Below are 19,184 nucleotides of genomic sequence, written 5' to 3' on the forward strand. Positions count from 1 at the left end.
GTCTTCAAGTTGGACTAACCCTTCCAGTATCTGCCATCCCATCACACCTTAAAAGGTTGTGGGGGAGTGCCAGAGACCAGTGCGTAACAGCATTGGCATGGAAGTGCAAGCAGGAACTTGGAAGGCCATCAACCTTGGGCGGTCAGCAGGGCTGTGGCCAGCACACGATTGCTACTGCTGTGATTGCGATGGCTCGAGGTGGTTTCCGGACCCGATCATCTTCACATTGTTTACTGAACTTCACTGACCTTTGATCCTATCTGCTCTGCCTGCGTGCATTGCTAAAGGGCAAATGTGTGACAAAACTGAGTAAAAGCAGGCAGGACCCAGACTCGGGTATTCCTCTTCTCAAAAGAGGTCCCACCTGGCCCCCATGCCTTTAAAATTCGTTTTTCTTCTATAGTGTCTCAGTGTGCGTCGGCCCTCCCACAGGTCACCCGGAAACTGCTGTGCAGGCTGTGGCAGGGGAGTATAAAAAGTGAATTTTCCTTTGATGAATTCAAGTTCAAACTAAGGGATTTAATTTGCTCATTGTTATTTTAAGCCACTAAGCAATGTTTATAGCATTAAATGATTACATAAAAAGAAATGTCTCTTAAAAAAAAAAAAAAAAAAAAAAAAAAGAAATGTCTCAAACCAGAACTAGAAAAAGAGCAAACTAAAGCCAAAGTAAGCAGAGGAAAAGGGAATAATAAAGAAGAGTGGAAGTCAATGAAATAGAAAACAAAAAATGAAGAAAATGATCAAACTAAACACTATTTTTAATGATCAAAAATATTAACCTGCAGCCAAATTGGTTTTTAAAAAGCGCATCACACAGCCCTGGCCAGTGGTTAGAGCAGTGGCCGGTGGACCAAAGGGTCATAGGTTTGATTCCCGCCAAGGGCACGGACTGTGGGTGCAGATGCCCCAACCTCAGGAGGGGTGCAAGCAACCAATCTATGTGTCTCTCACACATCGATGCTTCCCTCTCCTCCTCCTCCCTCCCTCCCACTCTCTCTAAAAATCAATGGAAGGAATATCCTCCAGTGAGGATTAAAACAAAAATTAAAAAGACACCACACAAATTACCAATATCAGAAATGAAAGAGGGACTTTCACTAAAGACCTGAGACATAAAAGAGTAAAAATATTTAAAACATTTTATTCTTTCCGTTTTACTGAGGTATATTTTTCATACAATAACAGTAGCAGCTTATAGAGGAATAATGTAGACAACGCTAGGCCCACAAATGTAAAAATTGTGATGGAGAAATTCCTCAAACGATACTAATGCTCCTTCCCGAAAAAATACATATCCCTATACATGTTTTTAAAATTAAGTTTGTTAAAATCATCCCATCAAGAAAACTTCAACCCCAGACGGCTTCACAGCTGAACTCTGCCAAATACTTAAGGAAGAAACACCACCAGCTCCACAGGTGCTCACAGAAAACACGAGGGGGAGACTGGCCGCGTGGCACGGCTCAGCGGGTGAGTGCGGACCTAAGAGCCTCTCTCCCCCTCGCCCTTCCCCACTCATTTTGCAAAGGTAGCACCCCAGACTCTGAAAGGAGATGGCAACAGTACAAGCAGAGCATGCTGCAAGCGATACCTCTCACTGACACAGACCCAAGGTCCTCAGGGGGAACAGCGCACCGAGTCCCCTGTGGAGAGGGCAGGACATGAGGACTGCACCGCCTTCCCGCCCCTACTCAGTCCCCCCGCCTGTTATAATAACGTTATGGTCATAAGGAAACCCCTCTAATGTATGAAATAACTATGGTGTGAAATGTTTGCTGGTGGGAACCCCAATACTCTGTAACTCCCAAAATTAATGAACACCCCACTATCTTGATGTAAAAGCCCTGAGCCCTTAAAGTGTAAACGCCCTGCTCCCAGCATAAGGCACACCTCTGGCCACACCCATAAGGACACACGTTGTTTACCGCGGTCTATATAACCCTGGGACCGGCTTCAGTTGGGGTCTCCTGCCCGATAAGAGGAGGACTCCACGTCGCTCCGAGAGACGAGCCCCTGACTGCTCTGCTGTGTGAGCCTGAACCAACTGCGGCCGCCTGCCTGTCTCTGTTTTCGTCGTCTGTCCTTCAGTGTGCATCTCCGGGTGGCCTTTGCTGGAGCCCAGGACCCACTAGGAATAGGTAAATAACCCTGTGTGAGTGCACACTCATTCTGTCTGTGTGTCCTGTGTTCCGGTTCGGCTCCGCTGTCTAGACATTGAAGCACCAGGCCGTTATTACTGACTCCTGGTCACCTGCGTTTGCCCCACTAAGTCTAGACAGATATCAATTAATTGGGGCATAATTGGGACGATGCCCCTACTCATCGGAGCGGGAACGGGCCTTGGGCTGAGCCTTCCTTCACTGGGAGGACGCCGTGCTGGGCTCATCACTGTGTGGGAATGTCTTTCCCTCTTCCAGCTCAATGGGCACCCCCGTCCCGCGTCAGCATGTGCCCCCACGGCGCCTGGCCAGCCCTGGCCCGGGTGTCTGTGCTGGGCAGGGGGGCGGTCCTTCTGCTGCAGCACAGGAGGGGTGCACGACGGCTAATGGCCACGAATCAGCTGCTGGGGCCTCCTGGCTTTGGGGGAGCAGATCCGGAGGATGGGCTGTCTGTCACTCCTCAGTGTGGGTAACGCTTGACCCTGCTCTGCGTTCCTGTGGGAGAAGTATTTGTCCTCTTCCTGGTAAGAGGCAGCAGAGGCTGCTGGCCTGACCTTGACCAAGTGGGACTTACCTCAGGAGGGCAAGGTTGGCTTAACATGCACACTGTGAGCGTGACTCACACGGGAACAGACTGCAAAGGAAACACAGCAGATACAACAATAACAAAGTCTTGCCCAGCTGGCGTGGCGCAGGGATTGAGCTCGGACCCATGAAGCAAGAGGTCACAGTGTGATTCCCGTCAGGGCACACTCGCTCCCCAGTAGGAGGAGTGCAGGAGGCAGCTGATCAATGATTCTCTCTCATCATTGATGTTTCTATCTCTCTCTCTCTCCCTTTTTCTCTGAAATCAATAAAAATATATTTTCAAAAAAGAGTGTACTTAAAAAAGAAAAAAAAAGAAAAGAAAAGAAAAGAAAAGAAAAGCAAGCCACGCAAAGCACCCATTGGTCAGGACTCAGGCACTCGACTGGAGTTCGTGGCTAGTTACTCCCGGGAGCTCAGGCCGAGCTCTCACACGCGAAAGGCAGGCACGGGTGCGGGTGGGGCAAAGGGAGGGCCCTGCAGACAACAGGCGCCTGGGCGGCGCGAGGCCGGTGAGCGGAGGACCAGGGAGGTGGTCGGGGTCCAAGTGTCCCGGGAAGGGTGGGTGCCGGGCGCTGGCAGAGAGAGGCCAGATCCGGAGAAATGCTGCTGCCCAGCCCAGCGTGGGCCTCGCTCCGCCCGCGGTTCACCGAGCCCCGAAGCGAATGGATCCGCAGCTCGGGATTGTCAGGCTGCTCCGTCCTGCTCCACGGGGCTGGCTGCGAACCTTGTCGCCCTGGAAACCGACACAGTCTCCGGAGTCAGCTCCTAGTGGCTCCGCTCACGCGCATGGGCGCACGACTTACACACCGGCCGTGACAACCGCCACCTTCTGTGCGAAGGCGGCTCAGGATTCCACTGTCCCGGGCAGTCACCCCGCGGGCGGGCGGGCGGGCGGGCGGCAGCGCTCCAGGCCGCAGTCCCCTCCTGCCCGCGGCGTTCCACGAGGCGGACGGTGTCGGCGGAAGGTGGGCGCAGCGCCCGCGCGCGCTGCTGGGCCACTGCTCCCCGGCACCGAGGACGCTCCGCACGGAGGGGGTCCCCACGGCGGCCCTTGCACGCGGGAGGCCGCACGGAGGTGTGTGCTCAGGGCGCCCCCGCACACGCCCCTCGCCCGCCCGCCTCCCCGATCGGCGCAAAGCTATTTGCACTGCGCTGAGCCCGCGGGTGAGTCATGGCTCCCGGCCTCCGACTGCCGCGCGGGGACCGCGCAGGCCCCGCTGCCGCCCGAGGTGCCTCCGGAGCCGCGGAGACGCCGCATCCCAGACCTATTTCAGGAGGAGCCTGGGGTGCCCTGAGGGCCCGGGGACCACCTCGCCCGCCCCGCCTCCTCTCACCGGGGGGCATTTCCACCCCGGCCCCTCCCAGGCCGGGAACGGCCTTCTAATGAATTAACTCACAGCCGCCCGCGTCCGGGGCTCCGGCCTGACCCGGGAGAAGGGCTCACCGAGGCTCTGCCTGAGGCCTCACCTCCACTCACACCCGCGTCACACCCCCTCGCACTCCAGCCACTCCCCCCGCACCCCCCGCCCCCCGTCTCCCGCTTATCCCCCTGGCACCCGCCCCCCTCCCCGGGACCCCTCCCCCGTCCCTTCTCTCCCCCAGACTCGCCGCCTCCCCTTCTGCACTCAGGCCCCCCAGCCCCGGCCCCCCTTCCCCGCGCCGCCGCCCCTGCCGGCTTCCTCGGGTCGTGGCGCTGCACGCCGGTGGCCGTGGAGGGCGGCGGGACTTGCCGCCTGGGGAGCGCAGACGCAGCAGCTCGGGAGGTGGGAGGTGGGAGGTGCTGGGGGGTGGGGCCTGGGGGCCCTCCGTAGAGAGGCCGGGGTTGGAGGGTGGCCTTGCCTGAGCGGCCGAGGGCGCCCAGACTCGGAGGAAGGTGGGGGAGACGCGTGGGGGCCCCTCTCCTCTGGGAGCTGGCCAAGGGGCGTCCTCGGGGCGGCGGGGGCCGGGGGCGTGGGAGGGCGGCGCCCGGGCCAGGCGCGAGGCCGCGGGCCGGGTGCGGGGAGCGCAGCGCCCTGGGCGGGGCGCCGCGGGCTGGGGTGGGGGCGCGCTCCCTGCGGGTCTCCGCGCCGCCCCGGTTCCCGGCGCGGGGCCGCGGCGGCGACGGGAGGCAGAGGATGCGGGCTCCGGCGGCGGCGGCGGCGGTGCGGGCCCGGGAGGACGCGGGAGGATGAGGGGGAGGCCGGCGGTCCGGCCGCGCGGCGCCGGGAGGAGGCGCAGGCGGCGGGGGCGGCGGCGGGCGGCGGCGGGCGCGCGGGGTGCGGGCCGGCTCGGGCGCGGAGGATGAAGTGGAGCGTCCGCGGGGCCTGCGCCGCGCTCTCCGCCTGCCTCCTGCTCGCCTGCGCGCTCAGCGCCGCCGCCGTCGGCCTCAAGTGCTTCTCGCTGGGCTCGGAGCTCCGCGGGGAGCCGTTCCGCCTCGGGGCGGCCGCCGGCGCCTTCTACTCGGGGCTGCTGCTGGCCGCCGGCCTCTCGCTGCTCGGCGCCGCCCTGCTCTGCTGCGGGCCGCGGGCCGCGCCTCTCGCGGGGCCGGGCCGGGGGCTCGGGGTCCCCGCCGCCCCGGCAGGCGCTCCGGAGACCGCGCCGGGCGCGCCGGGGGCCGCCGCCGAGCCCGAGGGGCCGGGGAACGGCCAGAACCTGCTCCTGCTCGGCGCCCTCGTCTTCATGCTCGGGGTCCTGAGCGCCTTCGCGGGCGCCGTGATCGACGGCGACGCCGTGTCCCTCGTGGAGCGCAAGTACTCCCACTACTGCCTGCCCCCGCGTGCGCCCGCCCCGGCCCCCGGGCCCGCGGCCCCCGCCCCCGGCCCGGCCCCCGGCGCGCCGCGCGCCCGCGCCACGCCCGCCAAGTGCCGGCAGCTGAAGGACTACCAGCGCGGCCTGGTGCTCTCCACCGTCTTCAACGCGCTCGAGTGCCTGCTGGGCCCGCTCAGCCTGCTGCTGGCCAAGACCTACCGGGCGGCGCGCGCCCGGCGCGGGCGGCGCGGGCGGCGGGGAGGCCGGGCCCCGGCGCGGCCCCGCGGCGGCGCGGGGCTCCGTGCGCAGCCGCCCGCTTCCTGGGTGCGGCGGGGCCGGCGGGGCCGGCGGCTGCAGCATCGCCCGAGCGAGGCTTCCATCCTGGCCCCGGAGGAGTCGGACTTGGTCGCCCCCGGGGACTGCGCGGGCTTCGCGGCGCACCACGCCGTCTCCTACATCCACTTGGGAGTCGTCCGCGCGTCGGCCGAGGCGGGGGTGGAGGTGTGCTGCGGCGGGCACCCGTCCGTGGAGCTGCCGGGGTACGCGCCCTCGGACCCTGACCTCGACGCCTCCTACCCCTACTGCTGCCGGCCGCCCCGCGAGACGGCGCGGCCCTGGGAGCCAAGTCGCGCCCGCTGAGCCCCGATCCCCGACGGACTCGCGGGCCGCCTCCCCACCCATCGCCGCCGCGAGGGGCGCGGGGCTGGCGGGGCCGGACCGGGCCAGCTGTGGGGTCGCCTCCCTCCGAGCGCCCCGCCCCCGCCCCTCGCCACGAGACTGGCCTCGGGTGTCACCGTGTCTGTGTCTGGGAGGTTTCTCTTCTTTTCCGTGTCTGTTCGTGTCCGGATTCCATTTTAAAGTTTACAACAAATGTTTGGGGTCAGCTCGCCCCCACGCCCTTCTCTCCGGCAAGTCCCTTCCCCGGGGCGGGGCGAGGCTCCCAGGTCCCGGTGCGAGCTGGCGGGGAGGAAGGCACGCTCCTCGGCGAGGACACCAGGACCTTCTGGAACGAAAGACGGGGACGCACCGCCGGCAACACTTTGTACACGGATGTGCCTGCTTTTGTCAAAACTTTCTTACTGTAAAGCTCCAGAAATGGTGACAATGTTTGGTAAATTTACTGCAATTTAAAATTGGCCAGTCCCTTTATTAAATTAAGTGCTGTGTCGTTGGAGTTAGAAGATGTGGTCGCACAGATCCGTTTGGGGGGCGGGGAATGGCTGCGTTTACCGGACGGAAGTTCCCGCAGCGCATTCTGCTCGCGGGTGGACTAACCCAGCCTCTTTCTGAAGCGAGCGTTCCGTGTGCACCAGGCCCCAAACATTTCTCTTTTTGGAAACTGGTGATGAGGTTTCTGCTGCAGAGCTGAGCTTATTTTTGGTTAATGCATATGAATTTACAATCCTATTTTGGAAAACCACAGGCCTAGCTTTTCTGGCAAAGGTTATTTTCCTGTTGATGAATTTGGTCATTTGAACATTATACCATTTCATTTAAAGTACGCCCCTCCGCTGTGATGTGAAGGTCACAGGTTTAAATCATTAGGATGAATATTTACACACACAGTGTGAAACGCATCCCCCGGCCTGTTGGGCTGGCTGGGAGCCAGGCGGGCTCAGGTCTCAGGGAAAAGGTGAGTCGGGCCAGAGCTGAGGTGGCAGGCAGGTGTGCGCTGACTCTGAAGTTGCTCAGAGGAGAGCCCCACTCTTACCGAAGGGTTTGACCTCCTGCAAAATGAGGTGGGGACACCCCAGTGTGAAGGTCACCTCTGCCAGAGAAAAGTGAAAGCAGTGTGTCCCGTACTTACGTTTGGGGTCCACTTCATTGTGAAAAAGTAGCCGGGTTTGGGGATGGAGGTGCTTCCAGTGCAGGCTGTAGGGTGAGACCTCTCCTCAGCTCCCCGGTGCCCCGCCCTAAGCCCTAGATCCCCTGGACTCTGGTCACCAAGGCCCCCGGCCTGGTCCCGGCCCGGCCGGGCTGCCCAGCTGCAGCAGACGCTGTTAGGGAGGTGTGGAGGCCCGTCACCATCCGGTGGGATGGGCCCATCAGCCTGACCTCAGTCTGTAAAACTCATCCGATCAAAGAGGCGACGAGCCAAAGTCCTCTCGGAAACATGGATGCCGCCTGAGAAAGAGTCATCACGTCCGGGGACTGGGTTCTCACCCACAGGCCTCCTCAGACGCGTGTCCAGATGAGCCCTCTGGATGCAGCCAGGTTGAGGGCATGGCCCGAGCACTACCGCCTGGCCCCTCTCCGTCCCCACACCAGCAGCCCCTGGCCATCAACCTAAGCCAGCAAATGTGATATGTGGCAGCAAAAGTGACTTTAAAAACACTTCTCTATCTGCCTAAGTCCAACCAGTCAGGCCCTGCCAGCAGTTCCCACTTCCGGAGCCGGGCTGCGCCTGCGCTCCACTCCCGGCACCACGTGCCACGCCTGCGGGGACCGCTCAGAGCTGCAGAGTGGAGGCGGTCCGGTTGATGTGACAGAGGACATCAGACCTCAGACCCTTGTTCTCTGAGGTGCTTCCTTCTACACGACGGGTGCCCTTTACCTGTTGGACGCCTTATACGTCAAAACCAGGGGCCTCCCTGAAGTTTCAGACTTTCTGGAGATGGAACGGAGGCAGCCCTGGCCCAGGACCAGCAGCGCCCTCCTGTGTGGGCGTCTGGCCAGGCAGCAGGGAGCGTCTGGGTCACATAGAAGTGAACTTCAAGGCAACAAAAACCCAGGTGACATTTTTAAAGATGCAAATGTTTCTAACTTCACGAATACTCTTAGCCCCACTCAAGACAATGATGTGCGACACTGGGGTTTTACTTTTTAAAGTTTATACGGGAAACGAAACCCCAGATATCCGTAAGCTGAAGATCTAAGACCAACCTCAGGGAACAAGTGGGGTCCGGAAGCTTTGAGCTTCCTGTACTCGGGACCAGCTTCCTGGCGTGGGCTCCACGCCCCGACGCCCACGTCCCCCACACTCCCACGGCTACGCCCCATGGCTGTACCCCTCGCCTGCACACTGCCCACACTCCCTGCTTTCTGAAAGTGCCCATTGTTTGGAATTGACTCTTTGGGAGACAAGGCGGTTCTGGGGCCTTCCTCAGAGCCCGTGGAGGCCGCCCCAGGAATTTAGGGTCACAGTGAAACAAGATTAAACACATCTTAGAGTTTTTACATGGCGTGATGCTGAGTGTATAGGTGGTTGTCTTATGTTTTTGTTAGTTTTTGTTTTTGTGAATACTCACCAAAGGATACTTTTCCACTGATTTTTAGAGAGAGTGGAAGAGAGAGAGAAAGACAGAGAGGAACATCGATGTGAGAGAAACACATCGATTGGTTGCCTCCTGCACACGCCCCAACCAAGGCCTGCACGGAGAGCAGCTTGCAACCGAGGCATGTGCCCTTGACCGGAATCGAACCCGGGACCCTTTGATCCGCAAGCTGACGCTCTATCCACAGAGCCAAACCGGCCAGGGCTATAAGTTGCTTTTTTAAACATAAAGGTTGTTTACTTTTAAGAGAATAATTTAGTTAAGATAACACGTGATGTGGTCGCCATGCCAGCCAGGCTCTCTGCAGACAGGTGGACAGCTGGGCCTGGGCCTCAAAGGCCTTGGGCTGCCACGTGTTCCTTCATCGGAGCAGCTCGGCCCTGCTGCAGGAATCTGAGCCACACAACTGGCGTTTTGACTGGAACACAATTAAACAACCCGCGAAGTTAAAAGCCGTCAGATGGTGTTTGTGGTGAAGATTGAGCTGCTGGCGATTAAATGTTTTATTTAGTGCCATGGCCCAGCACACTCCAATATGCACACAGATACAGCACATACACTCAAGTGCACATGCATGCATACAGGAGCACATGTGGGTATACACATGAGCCCCCATGTGTGTATATGCACACAAGAGCACACATGCACATGGGAGTGCATGCAACTGTAAAATCAAACAGTGCACACACATGCATGTGTGCACAGCACACACATACTGCACTCAAGTGCACAGACGTATGCATACACACATGCACTGCCGCCTGGGCATGTCTAAGGCCAGGCCAGCAGCACTGCCTGGGGTACCCAGGATCCCGGGGAATCTGAGGGGAGTGGCCTGGCTGTGGCCTGCACCCCGGGCACTAACACCAGAATGTGCATGTAGGGAGCATGGCTCTGAGGGGGGCTAGTGGGTGCTGAGCTGCAGGTTGGCCCACACTGGGCCACAGGAAGGTGGGGCACGCACCCCAATGCCTGCACAGACTGGCCAGCCAGCTGCACTGGAGCTGCACTAAGGTCTGGGCCATCGGTGGGGGCCAGGCTGAGTCCCGGGGCCCCTGGGTGGGTCTGTGTCGCATAGACATTGTGCGTGGTGGGTGCCGAGCACCGGGGCCACCTTTGGCTCGTGCTCCCCACGGGACCAGACCGTGCCCGCAAGGTGATTATTGCCCCAAAGTGCTGCTTCTTCACCAAGACTGGAAAGAAACTACTACCTACAGAGACCGTAGGAAAGTGAGCTCTGGCGCACTGACTGAGTGTGAACTTGGTGGGCCTGTGGGCCATTTTCAACTCTGCCGCAGAGACAAAAGCTCATGTCCGCTGGTTCACCTTCCAGATGATCTGATGTCTTTGCTTAATTTGCTACTTTTCAGCGCAGTAATTGACAGGAACAAAACACCCACAAAAGGGAAGGAAGGTTAACATAGGAAAATAGTGTGCATGTCTCCTGTCCCCAATCTGAATTCTCCTCGCGACTCCCGGCTGGCCGAGGACAGCGGGCCAGCCCCTCAGGGAGCTGTGTTTACAACAGTTTTCTTAAAATCTCCGCGGTTAGTGGGGGTCTGCTCACAGCGTGAGTTTGCCACTTTAGGTGCCCTGATCCTCAGCAGGATGTCTGAGATCCGACTCCAGGACCACGCACGCCACAGCAACGCCCGCCTCCCCACCCATGTCCACGTGGCTCTCCTCCTGGCCCTGCAGACTGTGCTGTGGCCAGACCGGCCTGGGTGTGCCAGGGGCAGGAGGGCCGGGCAGGTAAGTGGGTGAACAGAGGCTGCTCTGCCGAGCTCCCCTACCTGGGCCTGCTCAGGGCATGGGAGAGGCCCCAGCCTGCCTGTCTTTCTCCCCGTCACCCAGGCCTGGGTTTGGCCTGTGCACCTGTGAGGTCTTTTTTGTTGTTGCTGCTAATCCTCACCCAAGGATATTTTTCATTGATTTTTAGAGAAAATGGAAGGGAGAGGGGGGGAGGAGGAGGAGAGAGAGAGAAAGGAGAGAAAGTGAGAGAGAGGAGGGAAACATCAATGTGAGAGACACATCGATTGGTTGACTCCTGCATGCATCTGGAACAGGGCCAGGGATCGAACCCATAACCCAGGCATGTGCCCCAACCAGAATCGAACCTGAGACCCTTCAGGCCACAGGCCGACGATCTAACCACTGAGCAAGACCAGCCGGGGCCATTTTAAATGTTAACAGTTTAAAATGTTATTGCCCATGTTTGGTCCACATTTCTCTCTTAGTTTTTATTTATTTAAATCAATCTTTATTGTTGAAAGTATTACATATGTTCCCTTTTCCCCCCATTGACCTCTCCCAGCCCACTTCTGCCCCCACCCCAGGCCTTTACCACCCTAGTGTCTGTGTTCCTGGGTTATGCATATACGTGTACAAGTTCATTGGTTGATGTCTTCCCACCCGCCCACCCTCCATAGACCCAAAGACATAGAAGCACCGAACAGATCTCTTAGTTTTAAATAAAGAAAATGTTACAGGAGCAGCTTGGGCTATCGCCTCAGGGTGGCTGTGGTTGTTTCCCGGAGATTTTTCTGTTGCTGCTAATCCTCACCCAAGGACGTTTTCCATTGATTTTCAGAGAGTGGAAGGGAGGTGGAAAAACAGAGAGAAACGTTGATGGGCAAGAGACACATCGACTAGTTGCTTCCCACATGTGCCCCGACCAGGGGTTGGGGATCGAGCCTGCAATCGAGGTAGGTGCCCTTGACGGGAATTGAACCTTCAACCCCTCAGTCCTTGGGCCCACGCACTGTCCATGGAGCCATACCGGCTGGGCCCAGCGAGAGTCTATGACCCCATCACCCCGTGCGTGTCTGCCACATGCCTCACGGGCGCTCTGCACGCTTCCCAGTTCGCACAATGGTGCTATTTGCACCTCGTCTTGTGCAAGGTGCTTGTTTTGCACCAACATTATGTTTGGGGGGGTTATTTATTTATTATTATTATTTAAATACTAGTGGCCCAGTGCACAAAATTCATGCACGGGGGGGGGGTGTCCTTCAGCCTGGCCTGCACCCTCTTCAATCTGGGACCCCTCAGGGGATGTCCCACTGCTGGTTTAGGCCTGTGGGATCGGGCCTAAACTGGCAGTCGGACATCCCTCTCACAATTCGGGACCGCTGGCTCCTAACCGCTCACCTGCCTGCCTGCCTGATTGCCCGTAACCACTCTGCCTGCTGGCCTTCTTGCCCCCAACTCCCCCCCCCCGCCCCGCCCACCGCCTGCCTGCTCACCCCCAACTTCCCCCCCTTCTGGCCTGTTCGCTCCCAACTGCCCCCACCTGATCACTCCCAACTGCCCTCCCCTCCTGTTCTGATTACCCCTAACCGCCTCTGCCTCGCCCTGCCTGGCCCTGCCACCATGGCTTGTCCGGAAGGTCTCCCAGTCCAATTAGCATATTACCTTTTATTAGTATAGATATTTTTATTGATTTTTACAGAGAGGAAGGGAGAGGGATAGAGAGTTATAAACCTCAATGAGAAAGAAACATCGCTCACCTGCCTTCTGTACACCCCCTACTGGAGATTGAGCCTGCAACCAAGGTACATGCCCTTGACTAGAATCGAACATGGGACCCTTCAGTTCGTGAGCCAACACGACACTCTATCCACTGAGCCACACTAGTGAGGGCTGTTTGGGGATTTGAGGGGGCCACCTCCCTCAGCACCCCTCACTTGTCTCCTGTTGGTTGCTGTGATGGGACCTCACTGTTTGCACCCGCCTTCCCGTTACTGGGGAGGTTTGTGCTGTTAGCAGTGTCATCTGCACCCTGGTTCTCTGGCTTTAAAAAACAATGGCTTGTTGTTTGCTTACAGAGCCCCTGACACATACTCTGGGCTCCCCTTTGAGGTTTGCAAATACCTTATCCCAGGGTATTAAAATCTGTTTGTGGTATTTTGTAAAAAAGTAAATCACATTTATTAATCTTTTCCTTTAGTGCTTGTCTTATTTTTTCTTGCTTAAGAAATCCCCCCTACCCCAATGTTTTATGTCTCCTTTTCTTGTAAAAGTCTTACAGTCCTGCTGTCATATTTAGGTCTTTTATCCACCTGGGAATTTATCTTTGTTTATAATGTGATCTCACTTTTTATCTTTTGTTTATGTATGTGTGTGTGTTCATCTATCTATATCTATCTATACACATCCATCGTCTATCCATCATCCACCATCCATCATCTACCCTTTACCTATCCCTCTCCTTTATCATTTTTCCTTTATTGTATGGATAGCTAATTTCTCTAGCACCCCTTCTCTTTTATGACGGTAACCCAATTACTTCAGTGCTTTATGACATCTATTAGTATTGAGCTGTTTGTAACATATCTCACATAACGATAGTCTATATTTACACAATTTTTCTTCTTTGTTCTGTTCTTCCTGTTGATCCACATGTCCCACATCTCACTTCACCGAAGTGCTGTCCGGGGCACGTTCCCTGTGCATTTCCGGTAAGACTGCCCCGAGCCGCAAGACTGCCCCGAGCCGCGCAGAGCTCACAGGACGCAGACTGGCCTGGCTGTAGGCGTTCTCTCGTTGATTCGGGTAGAACGCCATCTTGACAAACATGAGTCCTTCCATCTCTGGATAGATCTCTCTCTTCACTTATTTAGGTGTTCTTTTATGTTTTTCAATAAAGTTTAATACTTTTCTCTGTAAACATCTTGCTTGGCTTTTGTTAGATTTTCCCGAGATGCACTTTCGTTTTTGTGGCCATTGTAAATGTTGTCTTTTTAGAAACTACATTTTCTATGTGTCTGTTGCTGGTCTAAAGACTATTGCTGACCCAGTATAGTGACCTGGTGCCCAGCAACATGCCAAACATTTCTTCACGGTTCTAATAACTTGACTGTTTCCGATGTCATCGGTGCCGGTGACGGCTCTGTGTCTGGCTTCCTGATCCCCGGCCTGCGTTCTGGGGCGCACGTTCTTGCTGAGACTTCCCACACGATCGATCGATCGGGCTAGACGTGGGGATGGCAGTCCTCCTCTTGGTTCTTTTTTTTTTTTTTTAAATGAATCTTTATTTTCAGATTATAACAACTTTCCCTCCTTTTCCCCCCTTAGCTCCCCTCCAATCGGTTCCCACTCCACCCTTTGCCCTTACCTCCCCCACACTGTCCTCATCCATAGGTGTACAATTTTTGTCCAGTCTCTTCCTGCACCCCCCACACCCCTTTCCCCCTGAGAATGATCAATCCCCTCCATTTCTATGCCCCTGATTTTATTAGGTTCACCAGTTTATTCTATTCATCAGATTTTTAATTCACTTGATTTTTAGATTCACTTGTTGATAGACATGTATTTGTTGTTCATACTTTTTATCTTTATCTTTTTCTTCTTCTTCCTCTTCTTAAAGAATACCTTTCAGCATTTCATATAATACTGGTTTGGTGGTGATGAACTCTAGCTTTTTCTTGTCTCTGAAGCACTTTATCTGACCTTCAATTCTGAATGCTAGCTTTGCTGGGTAGAGTAATCTTGGTTGTAGGTTGTTGCTATTCATCACTTTGAATATTTCTTGCCATTCCCGTCTGGCCTGCATAGTTTCTGTTGAGAAATCAGTTGACAATCGTATGGGTGCTCCCTTGTAGGTAACTAACTGTTTTTCTCTTGCTGCTTTTAATATTCTCTCTTTGTTAAAAAGTCTTTTGCTCTTGGCATTTTAATTATGATGTGTCTTGGTGTGGTCCTCTTTGGATTCCTTTTGTTTGGGGTTCTGTGTGCTTCCTGGATTTGTAAGTCTATTTCTTTCACCAGGTGGGGGAAGTTTTTGGTCATTATTTCTTCAAATAGGTTTTCAGTATCTTGCTCTCTCTCTTCTTCTGGCACCCCCATAATTCGGATGTTGGTACGCTTGAGGTTGTCCCAGAGGCTCCTTACACTACCTTCATATTTTTTTTATTCTTTTTTTCTTTTTGCTTTTCTGGAGGAGTGTTTTTTGCTTCTTTGTATTCCAAATCTTTGACTTGATTCTTGTGATCCTCTAGTCTGCTTTTAGGTTTCTGTATAATATTTTTTATTTCAGTCAGTGTATGCTTAATTTCTAGTTGATCCTTTTTTTGTATCCTCGAGGGTCTCGTTGAATTTATCGGCCTTTTCTAGGAAATTCTTGAAAAACCTTATAACCGTGTTTTTGAACTCTATATCCAGTCGTTTGCTTTCCTCCATTTCCTTTAATTGTGGCCTGCCTCTTTGTCTTCGCATTTTAGCTACTTCCCTGAGTTGATAGTGTGGCTTTGTGTGCTAGGTGTCCTAGCAGGGCCCAGTGGCTCAGCCTCCCCAGTTACCTGAGGTGGACACTCTTGGTGCAGCCCTTTATGGGCTGTGTGTGCAGTCTTGTTGTAGGTAAGCCTAGATTGTTGTTAGTATCACTAGGGGGAGTTGACCTCCAGGCCAATTGGCTGTGAGGATCAGCTGTGTCTACGCTGGGAGAGCTTCTGTACTCAGCTTGGATGGGGCGGAATCTCAGGGTGGAGCAGACAGCCCCGCCCTATGAGGCCCCTGTGTCTCAGTGTCCCACAATAATGGCTGCACGCACCTCTGAGAGAAGGCTGCCCTTGAGTTTCGTCCGCTGCCAGACAGTCGTTTCTCCCCGAATGAGTACCCAAAGTCTCACCTGGAACTGGAGTTCAGTGCAGTTGGAAGGTTTTGTTTCCCTCCTGAACGAGAAAGCTAGTCACGCGCTTGCTGCCTGCCCTTTCCACGCGCCGTGCCTCCGCACCCCTACCTTCCGGAATTCCCGAGTCTCAGTGTGCTTTTTCCTGACAGTCCAGTTTCACCCCGTATGAGTCTGGGTTCCCCGAATCTCTCCTGGAACTGGAGTTCAGTGTAGAGGGGAGCCTTTGTCTCCCTCCTGTTCGAGTAAGCCAGCCGTGTATTCAGCCGCTCGCCCTCTCCGCGCACGCATCTCTGTACCTCGGTCCTCCGCAGCTCCTCTGAGTCTCAGTGTCCTTTTCTCTTTCCTTCTAGTTGTAGAATTTCCACTCAGCCATCTTTCCGGTGGTTCTGGACGATGTCCGCTCTGTCTTCCAGTTGCAATTTTGAAATTGTTATGTGAGGCAGCAGTATAGGTGTTTACCTATGCCGCCATCTTGGTTTCTCCCTCCTCTTGGTTCTAACTTCAGTCTTTAGATATGGGGGCTGTCCCTCTGAACACATGAAGGAAGTTTCCTTCTTTGGCTAGTTTGCTAATAATTTTTTGTTGTTGTTTCCATAAGTGGGCATTCAATTCTAAAGTGAAAATTGATAAAGGGAACCTCAATTGCAACTGGAGTTGGAAAGGCCGAGAGAGGAAGCCCCACTTTGTCAATGGCCCCAGGTGCAACTGCTCTCCGGCCCAGCAACAAGCCCAGCCAATGGAAACGCTGCAGCTCAGCCAATGAGAAGCGGTGGCCACCGGACCTCCTCCTTTGCCCAATGAACCTGACTTTCTCTTGCTGCAACTGTCCGTCCTGCCCCCGGAGGTGTCTCTGCCTGTAGGGTGAGCTGCAGCCCAGCTCATGGACCAAACACAAGACCCACGGATCCCCAGATTTAATCAATTGGATTTTGTTCTTAACATTGTGTGTCTTTCCCCCCGTCAATTACTATGATCATTTGTTTTCTGTGGTGATTTACACTAATACATATTTTGATGTAAATCAAACCAATACTGAATTTGATTTAAAAGTCAGTGATGGTTTTGTTTTCCCCTCTGACTCTGTATTTCCACCACTTCCTCTGCTAATATCCATTTTTATGGAAAAATGGTTGCATTCTGTTATTTCCATTTTGGACAGGATTACTGTTTTCTTCTGGCTGAGCCCCGAGATTAGTTTTCTTACACCCACAAGTTGACACACAACCTTCTCTCCCCACCCTCCCAAAGAGTGTTGGCATTAAAAAAAAAATACGTATTCTACTTTATTAAGTTCATAGACATTGTTCACAGGGGAGGCATGTTGTGGTCCTGACTGCATTCTTGTTTCTAGGAATCTGGGCCCATGCCATCCCAACGTTTGACAGAGGTGAGAACAACATGCTGTCCTGATTCAGACGTGCCCACTAACTCAGAACTCCTGTTCCTATGGCCTCCCTCCGGACACGGCTCTGTGGTCTCCCACCCTCACTGTCAGGAACCTGCCTGTAGTTGCACACAGTGTCCAGGGCTCTGTGAATGGCACACGGGGCCGAGAGATGCTGGTCACGTGTTTATAGCAGCTTTATTTATAACTGCCAAAACTTGGAAGTAAACAAGATGTCGCTCACTAGATTCTGTGTCCACCCAGACAATGGAATAGTATTCAGCACTCAAAGGAAATGAGCGATCAAGCCATGACTTTTCGTGGGGGAACCTTAGATGCATGTTGCGAAGGGGAAGAATCCAATCTGAAAGACTACATGTGGTGGGATTCCAGATATGTGACATTTGGGGAAAAGAAAAACTATAGGGTGTCCCTCCAAATGTATACACACACTTTGAATAGTTATAAAGGCAGTGTTTATTAAAATACATTTCATTTTCCAAGTTGAGCTACCAGCTGTTAAAGTGTGCATACATGTTTTAGGGACACCCTGTATTTAGACAGCAAATAATAAAAAACAAAGAGAGAAAAAAACCACTCTCCTAAAAACCTTTGAAAGGCAAGGAGGGAAATCCAGACAGAGAAAACCTAAGGAAGAAAAGAGGGAGGGCTAGGGAGGAAGGAACCAGGGAGAGCAAGTTGGATGTAAGGGAGGAAGGGATCTGGGCCAGACCACCAGCAGGCACAGTGTGATGCAGACTCCGCTGCACAGAGCCCACAGCAGACACTTCCCGGTCTGTGGGAACCACCCCAGAGCACGCCGATGGCCAGGGCCAATTAGGCTGCGGAAATCTTTACCAAAGTGTTCAAGGCTAAGAGGCTATACACAGATGCAAGGTACAGCAATCTCATGGTGCACTGGGCAGGCGCCCCCTGCTGTAACCCAGATGGTTGCTGCCACTATTTGGCAGAGCCTCTTTTGTCTAAATAGTACTAAAGTATGTTACTGAGGGTACTGAGGCTGTGCGCTTAGATCCGCTGCTGAGAGGCTGTGGGGACAGAGGCTGCTGCTGCTGTGGGAATGGTGTAGTTGCCTAGCCAGTGTGCAGCTACCTGCTGTATGGGACTTTGTGGTGGAAAGCTGCTTTGTCTAATGGGTCCTTGTGAGCAATGGCTACGTGGCCACTGGCTCCTACAATAAAGACTCTCTTATATTCACAACTCGTCATGGCTTCTCTGTCTACCACCCGGCGTCCCAGAAAGTCCAGCCCCGGGCAGAGGGGTTCGGACCTGACAGTTGGCGTAGTAGGGCAGGATCAGGACCTACTTGGACCAGTTGGCAGGATGGCGCAGTGAGTGCTTTCAACAGCACAGTGAGCAGGGTCCAAGTAGGAACTTGCTCTGACAATTGGCACTGTGAGCAGAATTTTGGAATAAATACTCCAAGAATTAAATCTTGCTCTGACAGATGCAAAGTTCAGGAAGTCCACATATATGAATCCTCTTTGAAAAGATTCAAAATAAAGGAAAGAAAATAAAGAGTAAGCAGCGTGGAAAGGCCTGGGGGCAAGCTGTGAGCCATTTATCACAGAATCAAAACCGACCAGTTGTGTAGATTACAGCACAAAATCGGCGTGTCATAAATTGTGATAATAATCCTATAAAAAAAGTTGTAAGTGGGGGAAGGGAAAAAGGGTGTGTGATAATTCTGTCATGTTTTATAGCAAGGAGTCCAGGGATATGGACTAAATAGGAAAGAGTAGTTAATTTTAAAATGAACATTTAAAAATATTTTTTCTTAAATTTTTAGGAATATTTTATGAACTAATACTTCTTGTAAGAAGGATCAGTTATCCAAAGTTCAGCACTTTCTCTTTTTCTGTTAAATTCAGAAAAATTACATTAAATGCTCTGAATTAAAAATAGCAATAGAGTGGAGCCTGCTGGACAAATCGCCCCGAGACAGTTTCCTAAGTGTCCATGACTGCTGCTTCTGGGTAGTGATAGTTAAAAATACTTTCTTGCCCTAACTGGTTTGGCTTAGTGGATAGAGCGTCGGCCCTCGGACTGAAGGGCGCCGAGCTCAATTCCAGTCAAGGGCATGTACCCTGGTTGCGGCCACATCCCCAGTAGGGGATGTATAGGAGGCAGCTGATCAATGTTTCTCTCTCATCGATGTTTCTAACTCTTTATCCCTCTCCCTTCCTCTCTGTAAAAAAATCAATAAAATATATTAAAAAAATACTTTCTTTAAAAAATGTGGTGTTTTTGCCCCAGCTGGTTTGGCTCAGTGGATAGAGTGTCAGCCTGTGGACTGAAGGGTCCCAAATTTGATTCTGGTCAAGGGCACATGCCCGGGTTGCAGGCTCAATCCCCAGTAGGGGGAGTGCAGGAGGCAGCCAATCAACGATTCTCAT

General features: G+C 53.9%; 1 protein-coding gene across 1 annotated transcript; it reads left to right on the forward strand.

Moving 5' to 3' along the window:
* Positions 1-5,030: 5,030 nt before the first annotated feature.
* On the forward strand, positions 5,031-6,419 carry TMEM271 (transmembrane protein 271). The gene has a single exon (XM_054724336.1). It carries the CDS (start codon positions 5,031-5,033, stop codon positions 6,114-6,116), a length of 1,086 nt encoding a protein of 361 aa, XP_054580311.1. The 3' UTR covers positions 6,117-6,419.
* Positions 6,420-19,184: the final 12,765 nt, after the last annotated feature.

Source organism: Eptesicus fuscus, chromosome 2 (genome assembly GCF_027574615.1).
Source record: "Eptesicus fuscus isolate TK198812 chromosome 2, DD_ASM_mEF_20220401, whole genome shotgun sequence".
Classification (NCBI taxonomy): domain Eukaryota; kingdom Metazoa; phylum Chordata; class Mammalia; order Chiroptera; family Vespertilionidae; genus Eptesicus; species Eptesicus fuscus.

What these genes read in the sequence shown, in the direction of transcription:
- TMEM271 (XM_054724336.1), top strand. Translation starts at nt 5,031, where the DNA reads ATGAAGTGGAGCGTCCGCGGGGCCTGCGCCGCGCTCTCCGCCTGCCTC.